This window comes from Haliaeetus albicilla, chromosome 9, assembly GCF_947461875.1.
Source record: "Haliaeetus albicilla chromosome 9, bHalAlb1.1, whole genome shotgun sequence".
Taxonomy (NCBI): domain Eukaryota; kingdom Metazoa; phylum Chordata; class Aves; order Accipitriformes; family Accipitridae; genus Haliaeetus; species Haliaeetus albicilla.
The window spans coordinates 44,529,499-44,552,624 of record NC_091491.1 but is presented as its reverse complement, the minus strand read 5'-3'; the positions used below and the strand labels follow the sequence as shown (position 1 = coordinate 44,552,624).

At 52.8% G+C, this 23,126-nt stretch overlaps 1 protein-coding gene and 2 long non-coding RNA genes across 3 annotated transcripts; 2 read left to right on the top strand and 1 right to left on the bottom strand.

Moving 5' to 3' along the window:
• Positions 1–324: 324 nt before the first annotated feature.
• LOC138686932 (uncharacterized) lies at positions 325–21,358 on the top strand. Its single transcript, XR_011326284.1, has 2 exons — positions 325–705; positions 21,251–21,358. It is a non-coding gene; the product is annotated as an uncharacterized lncRNA (long non-coding RNA).
• On the top strand, positions 1,112–8,563 carry LOC138686933 (skin secretory protein xP2-like). Its single transcript, XM_069793022.1, has 7 exons — positions 1,112–1,130; positions 1,268–1,292; positions 2,110–2,777; positions 3,288–3,429; positions 3,729–3,773; positions 7,439–7,528; positions 8,389–8,563. The coding sequence occupies exons 1-7, from the start codon at positions 1,112–1,114 to the stop codon at positions 8,549–8,551; spliced, it is 1,152 nt and encodes a 383-aa protein (XP_069649123.1). The 3' UTR covers positions 8,552–8,563.
• LOC138686930 (uncharacterized) lies at positions 14,414–22,900 on the bottom strand. The gene is made up of 5 exons (XR_011326282.1): positions 22,791–22,900; positions 21,458–22,648; positions 18,853–19,201; positions 18,464–18,522; positions 14,414–15,944 (listed from the first exon to the last, which is right to left on the bottom strand). It is a non-coding gene; the product is annotated as an uncharacterized lncRNA (long non-coding RNA).
• Positions 22,901–23,126: the final 226 nt, after the last annotated feature.

Here is a 23,126-nt window from a genome sequence, read left to right as displayed (position 1 = left end):
ATAAGCAGCAGGGACAGAGGAGACAGAAAGAGGGACAGGGAACATGGCAGAGAAGGAAAAATCAGGACAGCGTTAGGACAGAGATAAAAAACTGGGACGGTCCTCAGGACAGAGAGGAATACGAATAAGAGCAGGGAGCAGGACAAAGGGATACAGCGAGAAACGACGGGATAAGAAGCAAGACAGCGCGACAGACAAGAACAATGAGAACGAGAGAGAGAGAGAGAGACACTGACAGAGACAGAGACCATTGAGAAGCACAGGGGGTTGGGGAATTTAGAAAGAGAGGTATCAGGAGCCCTGCAGAGAGGGAGGGTGAATAAAAAAGGGGCAGGAAGCAGCACAAAGGGTCACAGAGAGTAAGAGATGAACAGGAAGGAGGACGGGGACAGTGAGATCCAGAATGACAAAAATAAACAGCAACAGCGAGCAAGACAAAGGGATAGACAGAGAAACAGAAAGTAGGAAGAAGAGAGATAGGAAGGCAGGGACACAGAGCGGCACGTACAGGCGCAGAGAGGAAAAGAATGCCAGGGGAACAGGCCAGAGAAATTGGGAGGCGGGGAAAGAGGCGGATGCAGATCAGGACAAGGAGATGGAAAAGGAAAAAACAGTGACTGGCTGCAGGACAAAGACGGGGATGGGGCGGGGGGGAGAGGGAGAGGAAGCAGGACAAGAACGCAGAGAGAAAAAGAAAGGGGGGCAGTCGAATGAGAGAGAGAGAGAGGAAGGGGGGGAGGAAGAGGGAGCAGGACAAGAGAATAGACAGAAGAGAGGAGGCACAGGGAAGCAAAATAAAAAAACAAACAAACAAACAAAAAAAACGGCACAGCAGCATGAGAAAGCGAGGGGGTCAGGAGAGGGGGAGGGAGGGACCGGGAGGCACAAGAGGAGCGACAGGACCCCGAGGGCCCAGGACTCACCACAGCTCTCGCTCTTGGAGCTGCCAGGAGACCTTGCCAGTTCAGACGCTTCTTTCTCCTTCTCTCCTCCCTTCCTCTTCTCCACATAACGGAACACGCGAGCACCTCGCAGCTCTTACGAGATGAGGCCTCCTAGACACGTAGCCTCGCTCGCTCGCTCACTATGTGGCCGTACCGCGCTGCTGGTCATGCATACAGACCCTGGCGGTCTGACCTGCTGTGGACTACGAGGCGGGATCCCCCCACACCCAGAGAGGCAGGCTCTCTCTTGCCTGCAGCGGGAGGCAGCTGCCAGCCAGATGGCCTTCCGTTTCTTCTTCTTTACCTTTCTGTGGCCTCTCCAGCTTCAGCAGCTCCCGTCCACAGCCAGTAAGCGCTCCGCCTGTCCCTCTGTGCTCCTGCGCCTCAAGGAGAGGGAGGCCAGGCAGAGACAGCCCACGCATGCCTGAGGCTGCTGCAGTCAACGGCATCCCCAGGGACGAACGGACAACCGCACTCGCAGCGTGGCCTCTGGGAGAGGGAAAGAGGCAGCAGTGACCGTTATTACCGTAGCTCGACCCTGGCCGGAGCCCCTCCTTCCGCAGACGCCGCTCGTTCCCCGCGCCGCTGCTAACGGCACCCACGTTCAGGGAGACTCGAAAACATCACAGGGCCAGCTTGCTGCCCTCACGACAGGGCTCGGGGGCTGCCTGCGGCTACAGCACAGGCTTCAGGGGAGGGGCTGGAGCTGGGGGCAGCCGCACGGGCCGAGCGAAGGCGCCGGGGGAGCTCCGGCGACTCGGGGAGGCGCCCGCTGGCCGCGCCTGGGGGGTGCCCGCCTCCGTCCCCTCTTCCCTTCTATCGGCTCTCGGGGAACTGCCCGGCGCTGCCCTGGCCCGGCTCGCCTCCGGCGGACCGGGAGCCTGCCGCGGCGGCCGCTTCGCAGCTTCCCGTCCCGCCAGCCCCGGGCGGCCAGCGGACAGGAGGCACCCCCCGCCACCGCCACGCCGGAGGGGATCGCTCGCCTCACCCGCGGTCCCGGCGCTCGCCCGCTGCCGCCGAGACCCCCGCCCTGCGCGCCACCACGCTGCTCCCAGGGACCGCGCATGCGCCGGAGGGGTCAGAGCCGGCGAGCGAACGCCGGGCTGCCCCACGCGCAGGACTGCGCATGCGCCCGGGAGGCGCGTCCGCACGGCTGGTCGGGGAGCGGGCGCAGCGGGAAGCCCGCGGAAAACCACACGAAACCGGTAACGCTCCTGCGTCTGACCTTGTCGGACTCCGGGGGCCGCGGCGGCAGCGAGGACTACGCCGCGCCCGAGAGCCACGCTGCCGCCCGGCCGCCGAGTCCGCGAAAACTACAGCTCCCGGCATACCCCAGGAGGCAGCCTGCCCTATTGCCCGACCCCAAGAGGACGCCGCTTCCGTTTCCGCCCACCCCCACGCCGGCGCAGCCGCAGTTCCCGCCGAGCCCCCAGCGCCGCTCCGGGCAGCTCCGGCGCGCTTTCGCCGCCCGGCTCCGGCACGGCGCGGCACCCCCCGCCCGGCTCCGGCTCCGGGCAGCGCCCGCCGCCGCCGCTCCGGCACGGCGCGGCACCCCCCGCCCGGCTCCGGCTCCGGGCAGCGCCCGCCGCCGCCGCTCCGGCACGGCGCGGCACCCCCCGCCCGGCTCCGGCTCCGGGCAGCGCCCGCCGCCGCCGCTACGGCACGGCGCGGCACCCCCCGCCCGGCTCCGGCTCCGGGCAGCGCCCGCCGCCGCCGCTACGGCACGGCGCGGCCCCGCTGCCGCTCCGTGCGTCCGACACGGACCCCGCCGTCCTCCCTCGGGGCTTTCCCCAGAACCCGCCGGCCGACTGCGCAGCCCCGTCACGGGGCCCGGTGAGCGCCTCCCCGCGCGCTCACGTGCTCACAGCCGCCCTGTGAGCCCCCCCCCCGACCCCGCGCGCACGTGCTCCCAGCCGCCCTGTGAGCCCCCAGGGCTCGGCCTCGGCACAGGCGGCCCCCACCTCCCCCGGGCCACCCCCGCCTCCGACGTTCGCGGTCCGAGGGGCGCCCGGCCCCGCTCACCTTCTCCCGAAGGGCAGCAGCACCCCAGCCACCGCTCCGCTCCTGCCTGGGCTCCCACCGGCCCCGCCCCGGCCCCTCCCCCGGCAGCCCCCCCTGGCCAGGGAGGGGCCGTCCCCATCAGCCTCACTGCCCGCACCTGCGGCTCCTCCAGCCCCGGCCCGCAGCTGTGGTACCGAAATCCGGAACAAAACTCCTCGACACCAATGTGAACTTAAGCAGCAGGCACTTCCTTGATTGAATGAAAGATGTCAAGAGTCAGCTGATGGGGAAGAGGTGTTAACTGGGGTCAAAATACAGATTTTAATACCCGTCTTATTTTAGTTCTAAGACTTGGCCATTGCCAGGTATCATCTTTTCCATTTACCCAGGTCCACCAGCGAGGCCACAAGGGAGATTTCTTCCAGAGAGAGGATAGAGTTATTAAGTCTAAAGTCCACGATTTGCCTTTCTCCTTCATGAAAAGGTGAGTGGATCATATATCATCACTAGTCACCCAAACAGTTAAGCCTGAACTTTTCACCTGTCCTTTAATACAGTCAACTCCGAGCTAAATTTTTTCCGTTTGGTCCCGAAGAGGGGACCAAAGATCATGTAAAATATTATTATGCTTTCTGCAAATACATCCCCATCTTAGAGCTTTAGCTACTAGAGAAAGTCTTTGGAGTTTGGGGTCAGAGGAGCTGCAAACATAAACCTTCATTCAGCTCTGTTTAGGATGTGTGATTTTTCTCTGGTTGTCTAAACCAGTCTAAATTTCCATAGATGGTCCCGACTCTGGGTGGCTCTAACAAGGATCCTGGAACTCCAGTAAATTCTAAACATCGTTTTATATTTTCAGTATGATCCCAAGTTCCTTTTTGCACTTGTCTCTACGGTTTTGGCAACTGACAGCCCCAAGGGGTGCTTGTACAAGTTTCTCCCGAAGGGCGATTAAATGAATTCTTTTGTCCATGAGGTGGATGGTTTGGTAATGTTATAATTCACAACGCTATAATTCCTTCTTTCAAATTTAAAAAAAATAATTGCCTTTTAAATCCATCCAATTTAATTTGCTAAAATGATTCTCATTGTTCTGCATCTTTTCTCAAGTTTTGGTTAAATTCAATGTCAGTATTCTCCACGGAACTAGATTTTCATCTGACTTTGGAATCGGAAGGCAGGCTGTTACTGAGGTTAAATTTTGTGTCTTTACAAAACTTTGAATCAGTTACAAAACTAGATTTATTTTTTTTTAATCCAAATTACAAAAACGGTTAATCTCAAGATTAATAGCTCAAACAATAATTGTTTCATTTTGTTTATCTCATGTTTAGAACCCCTCAAAAAAAATGCATACGCCCTCTAAACACACAAAAAGATTATTGCCCTCGACAATATTCCTAATAGCAACCCCAATATTATCAACTTCACACAGCCGTTTTCCCAAACAGATAACGTGAAACTTACTTATAGATTTTCAGTTTTAAAGGGCCAGTTTCTTTAGACTTCCGGTTTCTTGTTGGTGCTTTCTTTATTCTTGAATAATGAAGCCAAGGTTCTTCTCCCAGACCTTTACTGCTATAAGGGTTGTTAAAATGACTCGAGACGGTCCTTTCCGCTTCTCAGTGATTTTATATATATTCAGTCTCCTGGTCGGAAGGGATGCGCTGCTACGTCCAATTCCAAGGGTCCAGCTGTGGAGACATACTGACAAAGTTCTTGAAAAGAATTGCTTAAAGAAATCGTAACACCTTTTAAAAACATCTCCAAAGGCACTCAAGATACTCAGAACATAGGACTCTTGATACGGTCTTTCATACAACATTTCATAATGACTTAAATTTTCTTTCTCTTCTGGCTATACTCTGATTCTTAATAGAGCCATGGGTAATGCTTTAACCCATGTGAGGAGTGAGGTTTCCTGACAAATTTTACTCGACTGTTGCTTAAGGGTATAGTTCATTCTCTCCCTCTGTCTCTGTCTCTCTCTCCCCCCGCCCCCCGCCCCCCCACTTGCTTGTGGTCTATATGGGGTGTGATAGTCTCAATCTATAGGTAATACTTTGCTCAACTTGTCTCACAATCTTTGCTATAAAATGAGGGCCATTGTCAGATGACATTCCTACAGGCATCCCATATTTTGGTATTATCTCTTTGAGCAAGACTTTGAGTACTTCCCTTGCTTTGTTGGTGCGACAAGGGAAAGCCTCGGGCCACCCAGTAAAGATATCAACTAAAACTAGGATATATCCTTCTTTTCAAGGCAATTCTATACAATCAATTTGCTAATATTCTCCTAAAAAATTTCCTTATTTCATAATCCCAAAGATGATCTTATTACTGATTCGGGGATATTTTTATATATAAATTTCACATCCGCTTCTAATTGTTTAAACAATCTTTGTCATATTTCACTTTCTGTTCCCCAGTATACTTTGTGATGTTCAGCTCGGGCAATTTCTCTTATTATTGTGGGTGGGACTATTATTTGACCTGTCGGTGTTACAGCCTATCCTGTTTCATTTTGTTAGCCTGCAATCTAATAATTAATTCTTCATCTTTTTCGTTATAATTTGGAGTTTCTTTAGGCAATTTTATACTTTTCTCTGGAACTAGTGCTAGGATGCCTTTTTCCGCAGCCTCTTTAGCAGCTTTATCAGCCAGTCGGTTACCTGCGTTAGGACCAGTCTTACCTAACTGATGTGCTTTACAGTGCATTATCGTGACTGCTGTTGGTTTTTGAATGGTTTCTAACAATTTCGGTATTTGTTCTGCGTGCTGAATGGTGGTTCCTCGTGCAGATAACGGTCCTCTTTCTCTCCGTATCGCTCCGTGTGCACGTACTACTCCAAAAGCGTACTTTGAGTCTGACCAAGTGTTGACTCGCTTTCCTTGACTTAGTTCCAGAGCTCGAATAACAGCTATCAATTCAGCCTTTTGGGCAGATATCGTCGAAGGCAAAGTTGGCAACGCAATTACCTCCTCAGTAGTTATTGTCTATCTTGATAAACGTTTTCCTTCACAGATGGAACCGCTTCCGTCGGCATATAGTTCCCAATCTGTTTCTTCTAGCGGCACATCTCAGAGATCCAGTCAGCTGGAGTAAACTCTTTCGATTGTCTGCAAGCAGTCACGTTCCAGTTCTCCTTTAACTTGATCAGTTGTTGAAAACGCAACAGGGTTAACGGTGGTAGTAGTTTTTAGGTAAACATCATCTTGTTCCAGCAACGCCACTTGGTATTTCAGCATTCTGCTAGGGGATAACCAATGCCCCCCTTTCTGTTTTAGCACAACAGTTATCATATGGGAAACATACAGTAATCCTTTGTCCTCTAATCCTTTGTCCTCAGGTGAACTTACGAGCTTCCTGGATCAGTAGCACAGTTGCAGCGACGGCTCTCGGACGACCAGAGCATCCCAGACTCACGTTACCTAATCGCTTCGAGAAGTAGGCCACAGCTCGCCCACTTGGCCCTAAATATTGCGCCAGGATACCCAGAGCTATACCTCTTCTTTCACGAGCAAAAAGTTCAAGTGTCTTTGTGAGATCTGGCAGGCCTAGGGCTGGCACCCCGATTACAGCCTGTTTCCATTCTTGGAAAGTAGCTTTCTCGGCATCGGTCCAATCCATTGTTTGAGGTTTTGGGCTGCTCCTATAAAGGTCGGGCCAGCAAGCCACAATTTATAATCTACAGGTGACACCACTCAACCATTCCCGGAAATGCTCGTCATTCATTTTTTTAGTCTTAGGTTCGGGGAGACGACAAATTGCCTCTTTTCTCTCAGTTCCCAATTGTCTCTGTCCTTTTAGGATTTTAAAACTCAAATAAGTTTCTTCTTTCTGGGTTATTTGGTTTTTTTCTTTTGACACTCAATATCCACTGATTCCCCAAAAGTTCAAAAAGTTAATAGTTAACTTTGTGCATTGTTCTTCCGTCTCAGCTACAATTAACAGATCGTCCATATATTTCAGCAAGATTTCTTGATTATTTTCTTTCTTCCAAATCCCTAATTCTCGTGCCAATTGATTTCCAAAAATGGTAAGACTATTCTTAAAGCCTTGAGGCAAGACTGTCCACGTATATTGTGTTTTTCTCCCAGTCTCAGGATTTTCCCATTCCAAAGCAAAAACCTCTTGACTATTGGGATCCAAGGGAATACGGAAAAAGGCATCTTTTCCGTCTAACACTGTGAACCATTCTTGTTTCTCCGTTAGGGTTGTTAACAAAGTATAAGGATTTGCTACTACCGGATGAATATCTTGTACTATTTGATTTATTGCTCTGAGGAGGTCTTGAACTAATCTATCATCTTTTTCATTAGCCTTTTAACAGGCAAGATCGGGGTGTTATATCTGGATTCACATTCTATTAACAATTTGTATCTTAAAAATTTTTGTATTACCATTACTAACCCTTTCCGACTTTCCGGTTTTAGGGGGTATCGTTTAATTCTTACCGGATTCGATCCTGGCTTTAAATCAACTCTCACAGGTTCTGCTTTTTGGATTTACCAGGAACTTCCCAGTCCAGACGATTGGAATTACAGCATTATACTTTGACTGGTATAATCTTCTGCTGTCGGTAACCGTCCTGTTAACAACAAAGCCACTGCTTCGATACGTTTAGTTTCTGGAATTAAAGTTTTAATCTCTCCATTTTTAAATTTAATTTCTGCCTCTAAGTTCTCAAATAGATCTCTCCTTAACAGGATTTTAGGAGAATTTGGCACATACAAAAACTGCTGAGTGACCCGTTGCTTTCCTAATTTCATTGTTAAAGATTTAAAGAAGGGTCTAGTTTCTCGTTCACTTGTTGCGCCGACACCACCAATTTCTTCAACACTTAACTCTCCCTCTAAGGTATTTAAAACTGAAAAGGTGACCCTAGTATCAATTCAAATTCAATTTTCTGTTCTCCCAGTTTAGCTGTAACCAGAGGTTCTGCTGGGAGACTCCCCTCCGGTCCCCGTCAGATACGTTCACTTAAAAAGAACAAATCTACATATGGCACTTTATTCCATTTACTCTCTCTCCTACAAAACAACAGTAACTGCAATATAGTATTGTAACTCAAAGTTCTGTTTGTTTACCATTTTTCCTGCAATTCACCCCAATGTGCCAATAAACGTCCCAACGGTGATGTTTCTGGTAACTTTTCATCAGCAGTTCTATTTCCTGCACTCTTATTCTTAAACAATTTTGCTAATGCCATTATACTTATATACATTCAAATACCAAATACCAAACAAATGCAAATGACAATTGTCCCAAATAATACACAAAGTCCAACCCAGCAATAGCTTTCGCTTATGCCTTACGGGCAGACACCTAGGCTTCCGCTGCAGACGGGTACCCTCCAAGCCCCAACCCTGCGAAGCTTTCGCCGCGCCTCACGGGCGGGCTTTCCAATTCCAAAGAAGCAGCGCCTTACCTTTTTTCCAGGGAACGCTGCGAGGAGCTTTGCGAGTCGAGGGTGATGGTTCTCCCCGAGAATACCTCGGTGCCGGCCGGAGTTCGATCGACACTCGATCTCGTCCAGTCTCACTCGCAAGGTCCCATCTGGGTCGCCAAAACCGTTACCGAAATCCGGAATAAAACTCCTTAACACCAACGTGAAGTTAAGAAGCGGGCACTTTGTTTATCGCAGCGCTGGGGACACGGGGGATCGCTCCTCCAAAGGCGTGTCCCGCTTAGGATCAAAATCCATCAGTTTTTACAGACTTTTCTTGTCAGGTCATTGTTACCTAAGCTCCTTCCGTAAAAATGCATACTCTGCTCGTTCTTAAATTTAACCTTTATAATGATTGGTCCTTTGATTATATAACCTTATCAATGTTCTTATTTAAAAACAATCATTGGTCAGTTACACTTAGCTCTGCTGACTGGAATCTTTGATACTCAAATCGAGATGGGAAGGCTAAGGGGGTTTCCAAGCAGCAAACTGGTGTCCACGACGGTTTCCTTAGTTTCCTGAAACAGAACGTAGAAAAACCAGTAACTTCCTGGTGAGGTTTCTAGGGTTAGCTATTTCAAACTTTAACAATATTAAGGTTCCTAGAGTCACGCGAACACAGTTCCTAAAGTTTCTATGGCTACGTTTCAACCTTAACGATCCTATACGTTATGCTTCACAATTTTACTTCTTAATCAAACCTAACTCTTCTATGGGATTAAATTTTGATTTCTTTACCAGAATATTTGCAACAGCTGGAGCCCAGCAGGAACGGGGCGGGGGGGGGGAAGGGGGCACGGCCTGACCCCCCCAGCGCCTCACCTCCTCCTCCCCTGGGCTCCCTCACGGCCCCTCGCCTCGTGCAAAGGGAGCGCAAACGCAGCCCGGAGGGCAAAGGGGACGGGCGGCCAGTGTTTATTCAGTCAGTCGCGTGCCTATGGAGTCCTGCCAGCGAGTCTGCTCCGGGTCTCGGGGCGCCCCCCGGCGCTCCCTCTGCCCCTCGGACACCTCTGATAGCCTATTTCCATACATTCTGTATAGCACGTCTAAATATTGGGATGGTTTTAATATTTTGTACCAGCTGTGGAAACTGGTTTGCTGCTAGGTGACTGCAAAAGTGAGATTTGGTAAATAATTATTAGAAATCTTATACTAACACTACAATTGAAACAATAGACAAAAGTATAGCCAAGCAATTAACTAGCAGAGGTAGGTACTCCTAAGTTTTGCAGTTCTTTGCTCTTATGACTAGATGTTCCTTTACGGTAGATGAGAACAATGCTGAAACTGACCACATGTGATTGAAACTGCGTTAAGCTTCAAGATCAAAGAACAAGGACAAGAATAAAGACTTCAAGGACAGCCAGCAAGAACTTCAAATGGGTCAGTGGTTGCAAAAGCAGCCCTTCATCTCAAATGGATCCTTCATTGCGCGTGATCGGATGTAGGCAGTACTACGATAATCGGGTGCCATCGTTTTTACGTATATGTATACTAATCTGATTAACATACAATTAGTTATTCTGTATAACCTGTTTGTGCTACAGCTGTGGCATGCACGCTAGGTGCAACTATCCCCCGTGCATCCAGCGCTGCAATGAAGAATGCCTGCTTTCTAAAACTCCAAAACGAGTCTTAGGGAGTTTCTTTGACCGGCTTTTCAGTATCAGGGGTACAAGGGAGGAAAGGGAAAAAAAAAAAAAAAAGGCAGCGGTGTGGGAAAGAGGGGGGACCAGGGGAGGGGCAGGGAGGGACCAGAACGCGGAAGAGGGGAGACAGGGCCCCGAGGGCCCGGGGCTCACCACAGCTCTTGTTCTTGGCACTGCCAGGAGAATTTGCCAGTTCAGACGCTTCTTTCTGCTCCTCTCCCGCTCCCTCCTCTTCTGTAACTCCGGCGGCGCGGCCGTCCTCCCCCTAGGAGAACACGCGTCTCATAGGTCTTGCAGGACGAGGCCTCCTAGGCACGGAGCCTCGCTCGCTCGCACGCTACGTGGCCGTACCGCGCCGTCGGTGCTGCATACGGACCCTGCGGTGCACCTCGGCGGTCTGACCTGCTGCAGACTACGAAGAGGGATCCTTCCACACGCGGAGAGGCAGGCTCTCTCTTGCCTGCAGTGGGGGGCAGCTGCTGGCCGGCCAGCCTTCCATTTCTTCTTCTCTACCTTTCTCCGGCCTCTCCAGCTTCAGCCGCAGCAGCGCCTGCCCGCAGCCGGTCAGCGCCCCGCCTGTCCCTTTGTGCTCCCGCGCCGCGAGGAGAGGGAGGCCAGCCAGAGAGCCCGTGCAAGCTTTCCTTGCCGGCGGCGTTTCGTCACCGGGAGGAAGCAAGGAGCGCGGCGGCGCCTCCCGCCGGTGCCGCACTGCCGTTACCGTCGGACGGCACGTGCAGGACAGCGGCAGCCCCGCGCCCTCGCAGCCTCCGAGCTGCAGTACCGAACATTGGCCGCGAGGTGGCAGCGGCGAGCGCTTGGCACAAGGCGCGAGCGCGCATGGGCAGCAGCCCAGCTGCAGTACCGAAGTCTGTTCAATAGGTGGCGGAAGAGAGCAGTGGCGAAACGCGCCGCCACGGCGCATGCGCGGCTCCGAGCTGCTGAACCGCGTTTTGGTTGCTAGGCAACAGCAGGAGGGCGGCAAAAGGCGCCATCGCGCATGCGCGGCACCCGAACGCCAGGTCCACGTTTTGGTTGCCAGGCGACAGCAGGAGCGCCGTAAACCGCGCCGCCGCGCATGCGCGGATGCCGAGGCGCCGTGTCGCGCTTTGGTTGCCAGGCAACAGTGGCCAGTGTCGTAAACGAGCCAACGCACATGCGCCGTTGCCGAGCTGCCGTAACACCTTTTGGTTGCTAGGCGACAGGAGGAGGCCGTAAACCGCGCCGCCGCGCATGCGCGATTGCGGAGGCGTCATGTCGCGCTTTGGTTGCCAGGCAACAGTGGCCAGTGCCGTAAACGAGTCAACGTACATGCGCCCTTGCCGAGCTGCCGTAACGCGCTTTGGTTGCCGAGCAACAGCAGGAGCGGCGTAAACCGGGCCGCCGCGCATGCGCCATTGCTGAGGCGCCGTGTCGCGCTTTTGTTGCCAGGCAACAGCGGGCAGTGCCGTAAAAGGCGCAGCGCGCATGCGCATTTGCCGAGCTGCCGTAACGGGTTTTGGTTGCCGAGCAACAGCAGGGGCGCCGTAAACCGCGCCGTCGCGCATGCGCTGTTGGGGAGGCGCCGTGTCGCGCTTTGGTTGCCTGGCAACTGCGGCCAGCGCCGTAAAAGGCGCAGCGCGCATGCGCCCTTGCCGAGCTGCCGTAACGGGTTTTGGTTGCTTGGCAACAGCGGGAGCGCCGTAAACCGCGCCGTCGCGCATGCGCCCTTGCCGAGGCGCCGTGTCGCGCTTCGGTTGCCAGGCAACAGCGGCGAGCGCCGTAAAAGGCGCAGCGCGCATGCGCCCTTGCCGAGATGCCGTAATGCGTTTTGGTTGCCCGGCAACAGCTGGAGCCCAACGCCAGTTCCCACCTTCGGTCACCGGGCAGCAGCATCCGCATCCCCGTAACGATCCTCTTCTGAGCAGCAGCTGGATGAGGGATGACTGACAGCTCAGCCCAGTAGAGAGCAGCCACAGGCGGCAACTACTTACTGGGGGCACAGGGCTTACATTGCCCTGCCCTTTCCCCACTCGCAGCCCGGGCAGTCATCTTCATCGCCTCCGTTCCAAAAAGCACCCGAGTGGCTGGAGCGTTTACAGCAGTCAAGTGCAAACAACAGACAACTCGGGTGGTCGCTTCTGTCCCTGCCCCCCCACCCCATTATCTAGAGAGGAGAAGCAGCACAGGGACCTGCAAACGGCAGGGGGGAGGGGGGGTGGTCCCCTGGAGCAAGCCCCAGGGACTGCTGTATCCCTCTGCATGTGGCATCAGGGTTGCGGGAGTGAAAGCAGCCAGTCAACAGCTGCTGGCGAGAGATTTAAAAAAAAACATAACACCTGGTTCAGGTGACAGCCTGAAGGCAGGCCACAAGAGACCCAAAGCTGCTTTCTGCCAGAGGGGCAGCTCTGTCCAGCAGGAAACGCCGCGTCCCAGCGCACCAGAGGCGAGCGGCCCACCTGCAAGCGAGCGATACCCTGGCGACCCTGGGGCTCAGTTGGGGTGGGCGCACCTTTCCTCACCTCCGTGCTATCAGAGCTCTGCTCTCCTAATCCTGCACGCACGCAAGGCTTCTTGTGCGGGGCTTGTCTCTGATGGAAGAGACGCTGCACGGTGTTACTTACCGCCCCGCCCTCCGGCGTGCAAAGTAATCAGACGTGAAGCAGGGAAAGCAAAGAGGCGTGTCGGGATATTAGTAGTCCTCAGCAGAGGACCGTAGAGCCCTCGAGGTTCCGTCTTTGCTCCCTACAGGAGCGTGGCTCCGCACTCCTTGCCGCTCCCGCCAGCAAGCGTCACAATTGCCCTTTGCTGCCTGCAACACGCAGTACCTGCGCGGCCCCAGTACTACTGCCGCTTACAGCGCGAGAGGCGCTCGCTATAAAGCGGCAATGAAGAACAAGGACGGCCTGTCAAGATGGCAGGAGGAACATAGAGAGCCTCCAGCATTAGCCAGGCAGGGCTTGCAACTCACCTCGTGTCGTGGTTTAACGCCAGCCAGCAACAAAGCCCCACGCGACCGCTCACTCGCTCCCCCGCCCCCAGTGGGACGGGGAGACAATCGGAAGGGCGAAAGTGAGAAAGCTCGTGGCTTGAAATGAAAACAGTTTAATCATTTAAAAGAAACAACAACAACAACAACTTGTAAGGAAAAGAAGAAAAAAAAATGACAGAGAATGGGATGCAGGCAGCATGCCAGGGGTCTGGAGCCTGATGGATGATGGGGGGGGGGTGGAATATGGAGGAGGGAAAGGAAGCCGGGGGGGGGGAGGAACAGTAGATAGAAGAGCAGGGGATGCAGGGGGAAACAACTCGCGTGGGTTAAAAACTCGAATGGGTGAAGGGGGCGGGCTGGAGCAGTGGGGGGCATATATAGGGGAGAAACACACGCCGGGGAGAGGGTAGGTGAGGGTACAGAGGTGCATGGGGGGACACGGGTGGGGATGATCTACCCCAGGGAGTCCACCCAGGATGATCCACAGCACGTAACTCACCTGGGATAACCCGCAACAGAGCATCCACACCAGATCATCCACGCTGGGAGGACCCCCAGCAACGCCCCTCAAACTGCCTCTGCTTCACCCCCAATCTTCCCCAAACTGGGGAGTTTTTTTGCTTTTTCAAAATACTCATTTTGGGGTGTGTTTCAGTGCTTTTCCACAACATAAAAAGGGGTGATCTTTTGGTTGTGGGTTTGTGCATGAAAATGGGGTGGGTTTTTTGCTTTCCAGCCGCACAAATCCAGGCGGATTTGGCTTTCCCAGGAGTCCCAAAGTCGTTTGGTTTTTTCCGTTGCAGTCCCAGAATCAGAGGGTTTGGGGTTGTTCTGGTTTCGGCTGGAATAAAGTTCATTTTCTTCTGAGTAGCTGGTATAGGGCCATTTTGGATTCAGGATGAGAATAATGTTGACAACACACCGATGCTGTAGTTGTTGCTAAGCAGTGTTTATACTAAGTCAAGGACCTTCCAGCTTCTCATACCGCCCTGCCAGCAGAGCCTGGGGGTGCACAAGAAGAGTCGCTGAGCTAAAGCAGGATTCCAGGTAAACAGGTCAGCTCGAAATACACCACCTCCTTTAAAAGTTAAGAGCGATTTGAACACTTAAAATCAGCATTTAGGCTAATCGATACCATTTTGAACACCTTCTTAGCATACAAGTAAACACTCTTGCCGGTGCTGGAAAACGTCTCCTCCCTTCCTTACAGCACTGCTGCAGGGAGATAACCCTGGGAGGCTGCGGGACGAGGTCGTACGCAATCAGAATCTACGCTTACGGATCCACTGCAACAGCTACAGCCCATGCGCTGCTGCTGCTGCTTTGCATCTTGCTTGTTTGGTGAATAAAGCTGAAAGTGAAGTGGAAAACTCCGAAGAGCAAAATGAAAAATAAAGAATAAATCTCAATAATTCACTTTACACTAAAAAGGTGTGCCCACGTTTATATACGTCCAATAAAAATACTTATACTGTAAAAGTATTTGATTTTCCTTTTCCATTACCTTAACTTGCACAGCTCTGAATTCATACCATTAAATTATCTCTCTCCAAAGTACACAGTTATAACGTGACTAGGGGTTTTTGTGCGTGTTAACAGAACGCGGAGGGACACCTGGCCAGCTGAGCTGCCCAAGAGAGGTGCTACTGAACTGCCAGGGAAACGCACCATTGAAAGCCAGACAGAAAGAAAGTACTTCAGAGCACTCCGTCAAAACATCAGGAAAAAAAAACCCATAACATTCAGTTGCCTCTCTTGTTAAACATTTAGAAAAATACCTAAACTGCTTACATACACCTAACAAATCACATACTACAGCTATTTGGCAGTTGCAGTTTAAACAATGCAAGTCAATTTGTAAAATCCCCAGTGCTGCAATACCTCAGACTACCAAAAAGGACTGGCGGATTCCCTAATGCTTTTGGCAGTACCGAAGCATGCAGAGCAACACGTTTTCATGTTATCTCGACTGTTACAACTGAGAAACCAAAGACCAGTGATGCCATCAACTTTAGGAAGATGGGCTGCGCTTGGGTCTTTGGAAGGAAATTGACCTTTTTTTTTTTTTTTCTTTTTTTAAAGAGAGTGAAAAGTCTCATTACTGATGACTTCTACTGTCAAGTCGATCACCTCTGAAGATCCACTCTGATGGGAAGTTTATAAAACAAAATTTCTTTGAGAGAGAAAGACTTCCATTTTGGAAAATCTCTTTCCAACTGAAGTCAAAATTACACACTGTAGGTTAAAGGAAAAAATACATTACTGAAGCAGTAACTCATCAAAAACACCTCAGGACTCACTGTCACTAGTTACAAGGCTGCTAATGCTTCCCGGGAAAGCCTGGAAAACACACAGATGCGACACCCGTTTGTCCTGTTTTGTCCACGTCTCTTCTTTGACCTTGATTGCTTTTAGTACAGATGCTAATTATCTCCGTAACGTTTTTGAGTACTACTATAAGATATTTAAAAAAAAAAAATCATTGACTGTAAAAGCATAAAGCTTTTATCGTGAAAACAAAGTCTGTTTCTTCTGAACAGCTGAACTCTTACGAACAGTTTCTTCCCTCTTTTAGTACAAAATTATTTTCACAGTATCATTTACTAGCAAGCACACAGCAACAGAATATTATGCTTTCAGGAAGAGAAAATAAACTGAGGGAAGTAAACTTTGTATAGGTGTAACATGCTCCGGAACAGAACTTATTTTTAGTATTTGTGTTAAAATATTTCATGTAAAAAAAAGTAGAAGGAGAGTTGGCACACTCTCAACGTTAAAGCCCATACCACAAGTACCTTTGGAAAAATGCAGACACACATCGTAGGCGTACCTTGTACTTGCAGGCCACTACGGAATCTTTCCATCTGTCTCATACCATCACGGCAGAAGAAAGGGCAACCACGGCGAAACGGTGCCAGCTGACATCCAGCTGAGAGAAGAAAAAAAAAAAAACATTAGCACAAAGCTGGGTAGGAATCCAAAGCTGCCTTTTTTTTTTGTGAAGGTTTGTGAAGACAGTACGACTGAGCGGAGGAAAAAGTATTTTTGCGTCATCTTCGGTACAGTTGTTGACACAGGCCACTAGAGCTTTTGCATTTTTCAGACAACCGTGCCTTTTTTTTTTTCCCCTTTCTTTCCTGACTCATTGGCAACTTTACTTTCACTAGAACTCACTTTCCTAGATACACGCAGGTGACAGACATAGAGACCTACATACATTTTCTCAAGCCTTAGTATAGCCGAGGCTTCATCACCCTATACGTCCCAAGTTGAGTAGTTTTGCTAAAGAGCACAGCAACACATCTGTCCTCGTGAACTGCCTCGTTGCAAAAAAGGAATCATTTTTTCCAGGCCGTTGCTCCAAACGGTCAAGATCTTTTAAAACCGCAGTTGTGCCACCAAACCCGCCCAGGGTCCCTCCTAGCTTTTGACCGCCCTGAGATTTAACAGGCACACGCTCCATTCCATCTTCCAACAGCAAAAATACGTTAACGCTCTCGGACCCAGAGCGCAACCCTACGGATGTCCACGCACACAGCCTGCCGTTTTGATGAGGAGCCACCGAGCACCCCTGTGAGCACAGCTGCACACGCCAGATCGGTTTCCCCTACGCCGCGAGTTACCGGTTTCCGTGAACGTAGTTTCCGACGCTTTAAACCGAAAACCGTATCTCGACGCTTCGCCACAGCAGAAACGACCCATCGCTAGAACGCTACAAAAACGCAGTAACACCAATTGCAAACCCACAGCAGCAACAGCTCCAGAAATATTTAGACCAGGAACAAGGGAGAAAAATAAAACAGCTTCATCTCACGCACAGGGGAGTGGCAGGCAGAGAAAAGGGTCGGCATTCTGAGCCCTTACAGAAAACGGGCATTCTCCTTCCGTTCCTCGGCCCGTCCGTGAAGGTCTAAATACCGCAACACTACCACGGCAACGTCGAGAGTAGGGAACAGCAGCCCTGCCACTGGACTTGCCACTGACCCATGCTATTTACGTAGCAGGACGCGTACGCAGAGGGACACGTTTTGCCACACACAGCCCTGAACTTCCTGAAAATTTACGTTTACCAAAAAAAGCCATTTGGAACATATTGCCAAACAACGTTCGGCAAGAAAGCTTTGATGCCTTTGACACACGCAAGTTTCTGGTCACTTGCTATTTGCTTCCTGTTGCTGCTGCTGTTCTTCCTTCAGAAATTCTACTCGTCGCCAAGTTATTCACTACTGGTTCAAGCATTTGCCTTCCTGGTATTACCAGCACATTCACAGAGGCAAGTAACTTAATTGCTCTTCTACAATTATCCAAACAACAATTACAGCCATGAAAGAGAAGGAGAGGCCAGGCAGCAGAAGAGCTCTGCAGGCTGGCACCAGTCAATATTGCACTCTCTAAAATCAAACAACAACAAAACAAAACCGTGACCCTGTAGCCTTCTTTTTTTTTTTTTTCTCCTTCTTCTTTCAGAGCTCATCCCTGCCTCAGCATTTTCTCTTGTCAGAGCATGAAGCGCAGGTGATCCGTACCCTGACGACTTCTGCGTGTGATGAATGCCTGTTCAGAAATAGTCCAGATCTGCAAGACTGGTGTCGTTTTTATGGTTTTAACCATCATAACTCAAATTTTATTTACTCATGCATTTGTGAGGAAACTAATTAACTTTTAGACACTGCCTCTCCTTTTTTTGGGGGGTGGGGGTGGAAATGTGTTAGAGACTGAAAAACATTACGATTCAGAGCTCCCAACCACGAGGGAGTGGTGGAGAAATCAATGAAAGCAAAGACCAACAGCAGCAACGTCAACTGAAAGTTGGCTTTAATTCCGATCATGTACTTAAGCGACTCTCCAAGTCTATGCCTCGGTCCTAGGAATGACTAGGCCCTTTTTGGAAGGACAAACTTTTTCACTTAGAAGTCCTAGACTGAAGACTCCGCTGAACGGAATGGGGATTGTCCCACGGGACAACATGCCATCAACACTCTTAATGGGGAAGGAAAAAAAAAACCACAAATAAAAATCAAGTTTAAGTACCAGTTCCCATCATGTTTCACTCATTACATTTCTACTGGCATCTAGGTGCTCAAAAATGAACTACAGGGACACCACATATTCCTAAAAATTCAGTTATACATAAAAAAGTAAAAGGCTATTTCCAGCTTGCCCATCAAATCAGTATGAACAGAGAGAAGAGAAACACGCGACCCTGAAGAAGCTAACAGGCAGCTCTGAATTTACCAGACAGGAAATTTCATTCTTTCCCCTGAAACAAAAACACATCAAGGGACCAGTTCAGGAACAGGGCACGATCTGTGAACAGCAATTTTTCCATCACCCTTTCTGCACTGGCAGCAAATTTGCCTTCTCTGTGGGTTTAACGTGGAGCATCTGTAGCGCCCTCGAACTCGCAAGTGTTTCTCTCCACTCCCCCAGCCCGATACGTGCGATTACCTGAGCAGCAAGCGGAATTGACCACGCAGGATTTTCTTCGTGTGACGCGGAAGGTTACACTGGGAGAAGAGGAGACGGAGAAATGAACCTGCTTGTCACACCCAGCCAACGGTGAAAAGACAGGGGAGGATTCTGCCGGAAGGGCTCTGCACCCCAGGAGCTCCCGCCGGCCGGTTTCTCTCCCCTTTGCCCGGTACCGAGGGGACGACGACACCTCGCCCGCGCCCCCTCGCAGGGGGGGCTGCCCCAGGAGAGACGGGGGACCCCCACCTCGCTTCTGCCCGCGGGAACGGACCGGGAGAGACCCTCCACGCAGAGAGAGGAGCGCGGCGTGGATTGCATGCCCGAGGGAAGAGGCCGGGCTCCCCGCTGGCAGAAGGACAACTCACCTCCCTGCTGCTCGGAGCTGCTTGCTGCGGACAGCCCTGCCCGCGCCCGGCCGCTCTTCCGCCGTGCTGGGAGCGCAGTCCGGCCGACGGACGCTCCAGCGAAAAGACGCTCCAGCTAATCGCGCCTCCTGCTCCTTACAGCCGCAGGTACTTTTGCCTCTGGCTAATGCACGCTCCAGACAGCGGACACCCCGCCTCGTTCCAGCTCCCGCTTGCTACAGTTCTGGCTCGTTGAAGCCCCAGCTCCGCACTGAAGCTCCGGCTGATTTCAGCTGCTTCTCCTTACAAGCTCCAGCTACGTGCAACGGTCTGGGCTTTCCATAAGGTTGTATATCAACCGCTGTCAAAACTGGAGCATTGGGATTAAACATCAGAGTTACACGCCGAATAAATATTCGTTAGTTTGCGCAATTAATTACTTAACAACTATTCTGAGCAGCGCAGAAAGAAGAGCTGGACTCAAAGAGGGCACGTGGGGTCTGAAAAGCGCCTTTCCCCCCCACAGACCATCACAGATGTTGAGTTCGGCCTGCTGCGTGCCGGACTCCCAAACTTCGGCGTCCGACACAACCAGACCCCCATCTCCAGGGAGGGTCCACGCACCCTGCCCGCCCCCCGCTTCCCCCCGCAGCCCCCAACGCCCTCCCACCCACCTGCAAAACCAGCCAAGCCGGCTCCCGCTTTTGGCCCCCACACCAGCTGACTCGGGGCCCATTTGGGAGCCAAAAAACCCGGCTGCTGAGCCCGTTCTCAAGGCCCAAACACGCAGGGCCGGACCTCTGTTTCTGGGCCCAAAGCCGCGCAGCTCGGTCTGTTTCCGAGCCCCCACATCAGCCACGCGAGCCTGTTGTCAAGCCCCAGGAACAGAAAACTTGTTCTCCATTTCTGACCCTGCAGCGCCCACGGGCGACGCCGAGCGTAGCCACCCCACAGCCCTGCACCCCCGGGACCCCACACGTAGTTTCGGGGAGTGCTCGGGACCTGCGGAGGGCCCGGCCCCACGCCTCTGCCGGGCAGCCCCAGCACAGGCAGGGCGTCGCTTCACGATTGCCGTTTCAGGCTTTATTTCCCCGCCATCACCGGCACGGCCAGGCCCCCACCCCAAACCCCCCAGCCGAAGCACCCCCACTTGTAGCTGGGCCCAGCCACCCGGAAAACAAGAAAACCAAAGAGGGTACAAGACAGAGACCGTGGGGAGAGGCAAGGAGAAGGACACAGAAACAGAGAGAGCGCGGGAGGGATAGGGAGCAGGACAGAGAGATGGAGCAAGAAAGGAAAAAAGGATGGGAGGCAAAACCAAGGGAAAGAGAGACAAGGACGGGGAGCAGGACAAAGGGACGGAAGAGGGAAAAAAAAAAATAGCGACGGGCTGCAGGACAGAGATGAAGGGATTAAACAGACACAGGGAGCATGACAGAAGGACACAGAGAGACAAAAGGGACAAAGAGCAGGCCAGCATCAGAGGGGAAAAAACCAACTGCGATGGGCAGCGGGAGAGAGATACGGAAAAATAAAAAAATACTGAGGAACAGAAAAAAGAAAGCAGAGACAGCTAGCTGGACAGGGGGACACAGTTAGAAAGGGCGGGAGAGGGAATGGGGCAGAGAAAGACAGAAAAGGTAGTGCAAGAAAGCAAGGCAGAGGGACAGCAAGGCGGGGCTGGGGGGAAGGGACAGGGGTCTGGACAGAGATGGAGAAATAAGCAGCAGGGACAGAGGAGACAGAAAGAGGGACAGGGAACATGGCAGAGAAGGAAAAATCAGGACAGCGGCAGGACAGAGATAAAAAACTGGGACGGTCCTCAGGACAGAGAGGAATACGAATATGAGCAGGGAGCGGGACAAAGGGATACAGCGAGAAACGACGGGATAAGAAGCAAGACAGCGCGACAGACAAGAACAATGAGAACGAGAGAGAGAGAGAGAAAGACAGGGACCATGAGCAGCACAGGGGGTTGATGAATTTAGAAAGAGAGGTATCAGGAGCCCTGCAGAGAGAGGGAGGGTGAATAAAAAAGGGGCAGGAAGCAGCACAAAGGGTCACAGAGAGTAAGAGATGAACAGGAAGGAGGACGGGGACAGTGAGATCCAGAATGACAAAAATAAACAGCAACAGCGAGCAAGACAAAGGGATAGAAACAGAAAGTAGGAAGAAGAGAGATAGGAAGGCAGGCACACAGAGCGGCACGTACAGGCGCAGGGAGGAAAAGAACGCCAGGGAACAGGCCAGAGAAATTGGGAGGCGGGGAAAGAGGCAGATGCAGATCAGGACAAGGAGATGGAAAAGGAAAAAACAGCGACTGGCTGCCGGACAAAGACGGGGGGCGGGGGGGGGAAGACGGAGAGCGAGCAGGACAAGAACGCAGAGAGAAAAAGTAAGGGGGGGAGTCGAATGAAAGAGGGAGAGAAAGGGGGAGAGGAAGAGGGAGCAGGACAAGAGAATAGACAGAAGACGAGAGGTACAGGGAAGCAAAATAAAAAAAAAAAATAAAAAAAAAAAAAACAAACGTCACAGCAGCATGAGAAAGCTAGGGGGCCAGGAGAGGGGGAGGGAGGGACCGGGAGGCACAAGAGGAGCGACAGGGCCCCGAGGGCCCAGGACTCACCACAGCTCTCGCTCTTGGAGCTGCCAGGAGACCTTGCCAGTTCAGACGCTTCTTTCTCCTTCTCTCCTCCCTTCCTCTTCTGTAACTCCAGTCGCTTGGCTGTCCTCCACATAACGGAACACGCGAGTGTCTCGCGGCTCTTACGAGATGAGGCCTCCTAGACATGTAGCCTCGCTCGCTCACTACGTGGCCGTACCGCGCTGCTGGTCATGCATACAGACCCTGGCGGTCTGACCTGCTGTGGACTACGAGGCGGGATCCTCCCACACCCAGAGAGGCAGGCTCTCTCTTGCCTGCAGCGGGAGGCAGCTGCCAGCCAGGTGGCCTTCCGTTTCTTCTTCTTTACCTTTCTGTGGCCTCTCCAGCTTCAGCAGCTCCCGTCCACAGCCAGTAAGCGCTCCGCCTGTCCCTCTGTGCTCCCGCGCCTCGAGGAGAGGGAGGCCAGGCAGAGACAGCCCACGCAAGCCTGAGGCTGCTGCAGTCAACGGCATCCCCGGGGACGAACGGACAACCGCACTCACAGCGTGGCCTCTGGGAGAGGGAAAGAGGCAGCAGTGACCGTTATTACCGTAGCTCGACCCTGGCCGGAGCCCCTCCTTCCGCAGGGGCTTCCGCGGACGCCGCTCGTTCCCCGCGCCGCTGCTAACGGCACCCACGTTCAGGGAGACTCGAAAACATCACAGGGCCAGCTTGCTGCCCTCACGACAGGGCTCGGGGGCTGCCTGCGGCCACAGCGCAGGCTTCAGGGGAGGGGCTGGAGCTGGGGGCAGCCGCACGGGCCGAGCGGGGCCGGGGGAGGCGCCGGGAAGGCGCCCGCTGGCCGCGCCTGGGGGGTGCCCGCCTCCGTCCCCTCTTCCCTTCTATCGGCTCTCGGGGAACTGCCCGGCGCTGCCCTGGCCCGGCTCGCCTCCGGCGGACCGGGAGCCTGCCGCGGCGGCCGCTTCGCAGCTTCCCGTCCCGCCAGCCCCGGGCGGCCAGCGGGCAGGAGGCACCCCCCGCCAGCCCCACCGCCCCCGCCGCCGCCGGAAGGGATCGCTCGCCTCAAGCGCGGTCCCGGCGCTCGCCCGCTGCCGCCGAGACCCGCGCCCTGCGCGCCGCCACGCTGCTCCCGGGAACCGCGCATGCGCCGGCCGGCGACGGCGCGCCGGAGGGGCCAGAGCCGGCGCGCGAACGCCGGGCTGCAGTACCGCACTTCGGCCGCCAGGTGGCAGCAGCGACAGCGACGGCACCACCCCGCAGCCAGCGCAGTATCGCATTGCCGTTACCGGCGGACGGCAGCGTGGAGCATGTGGTCGTCACCGCGCATGCGCAGCTCCCGAGTTGCAGTACCAACTTTCAGTCGCAGGGCGGCAGCAGCGAGCGCTCCCCAGCGCAGCTCCGGGCCCCCCCGCGACCACGCCCCCGCCGCCCGGGGATGACAAGGTGTCACGGTTGAACCCCAGCCGGCAGCTCAGCCCCACGCAGCCGCTCAGTCCCCCCCAGTGGGATGAGGGACAGAACCGGAAGGGTAAAAGCAAGAAAACTCATGAGTTGAGATAAAGGCAGTTTAATAGGTAAAGCAAAAGCCATGCCCACAAGAAAAGCAAAACAAAGAATTAATTCACCACTTCCCATGGGCAGGCAGGTGTTCAGCCATCTACAGGAAAGCAGGGCTCCATCGCACTAGGTA

Excerpts from the sequence above, each read along its gene's own strand:
- LOC138686933 (XM_069793022.1), top strand. Across the intron at positions 2,778-3,287 it reads CAGCCCCGTCACGGGGCCCG|TTCTAAGACTTGGCCATTGC; the intron begins GTGAGCGCCTCC and ends GTCTTATTTTAG. Across the intron at positions 7,529-8,388 it reads GGTATAATCTTCTGCTGTCG|GGAACGCTGCGAGGAGCTTT; the intron begins GTAACCGTCCTG and ends CCTTTTTTCCAG.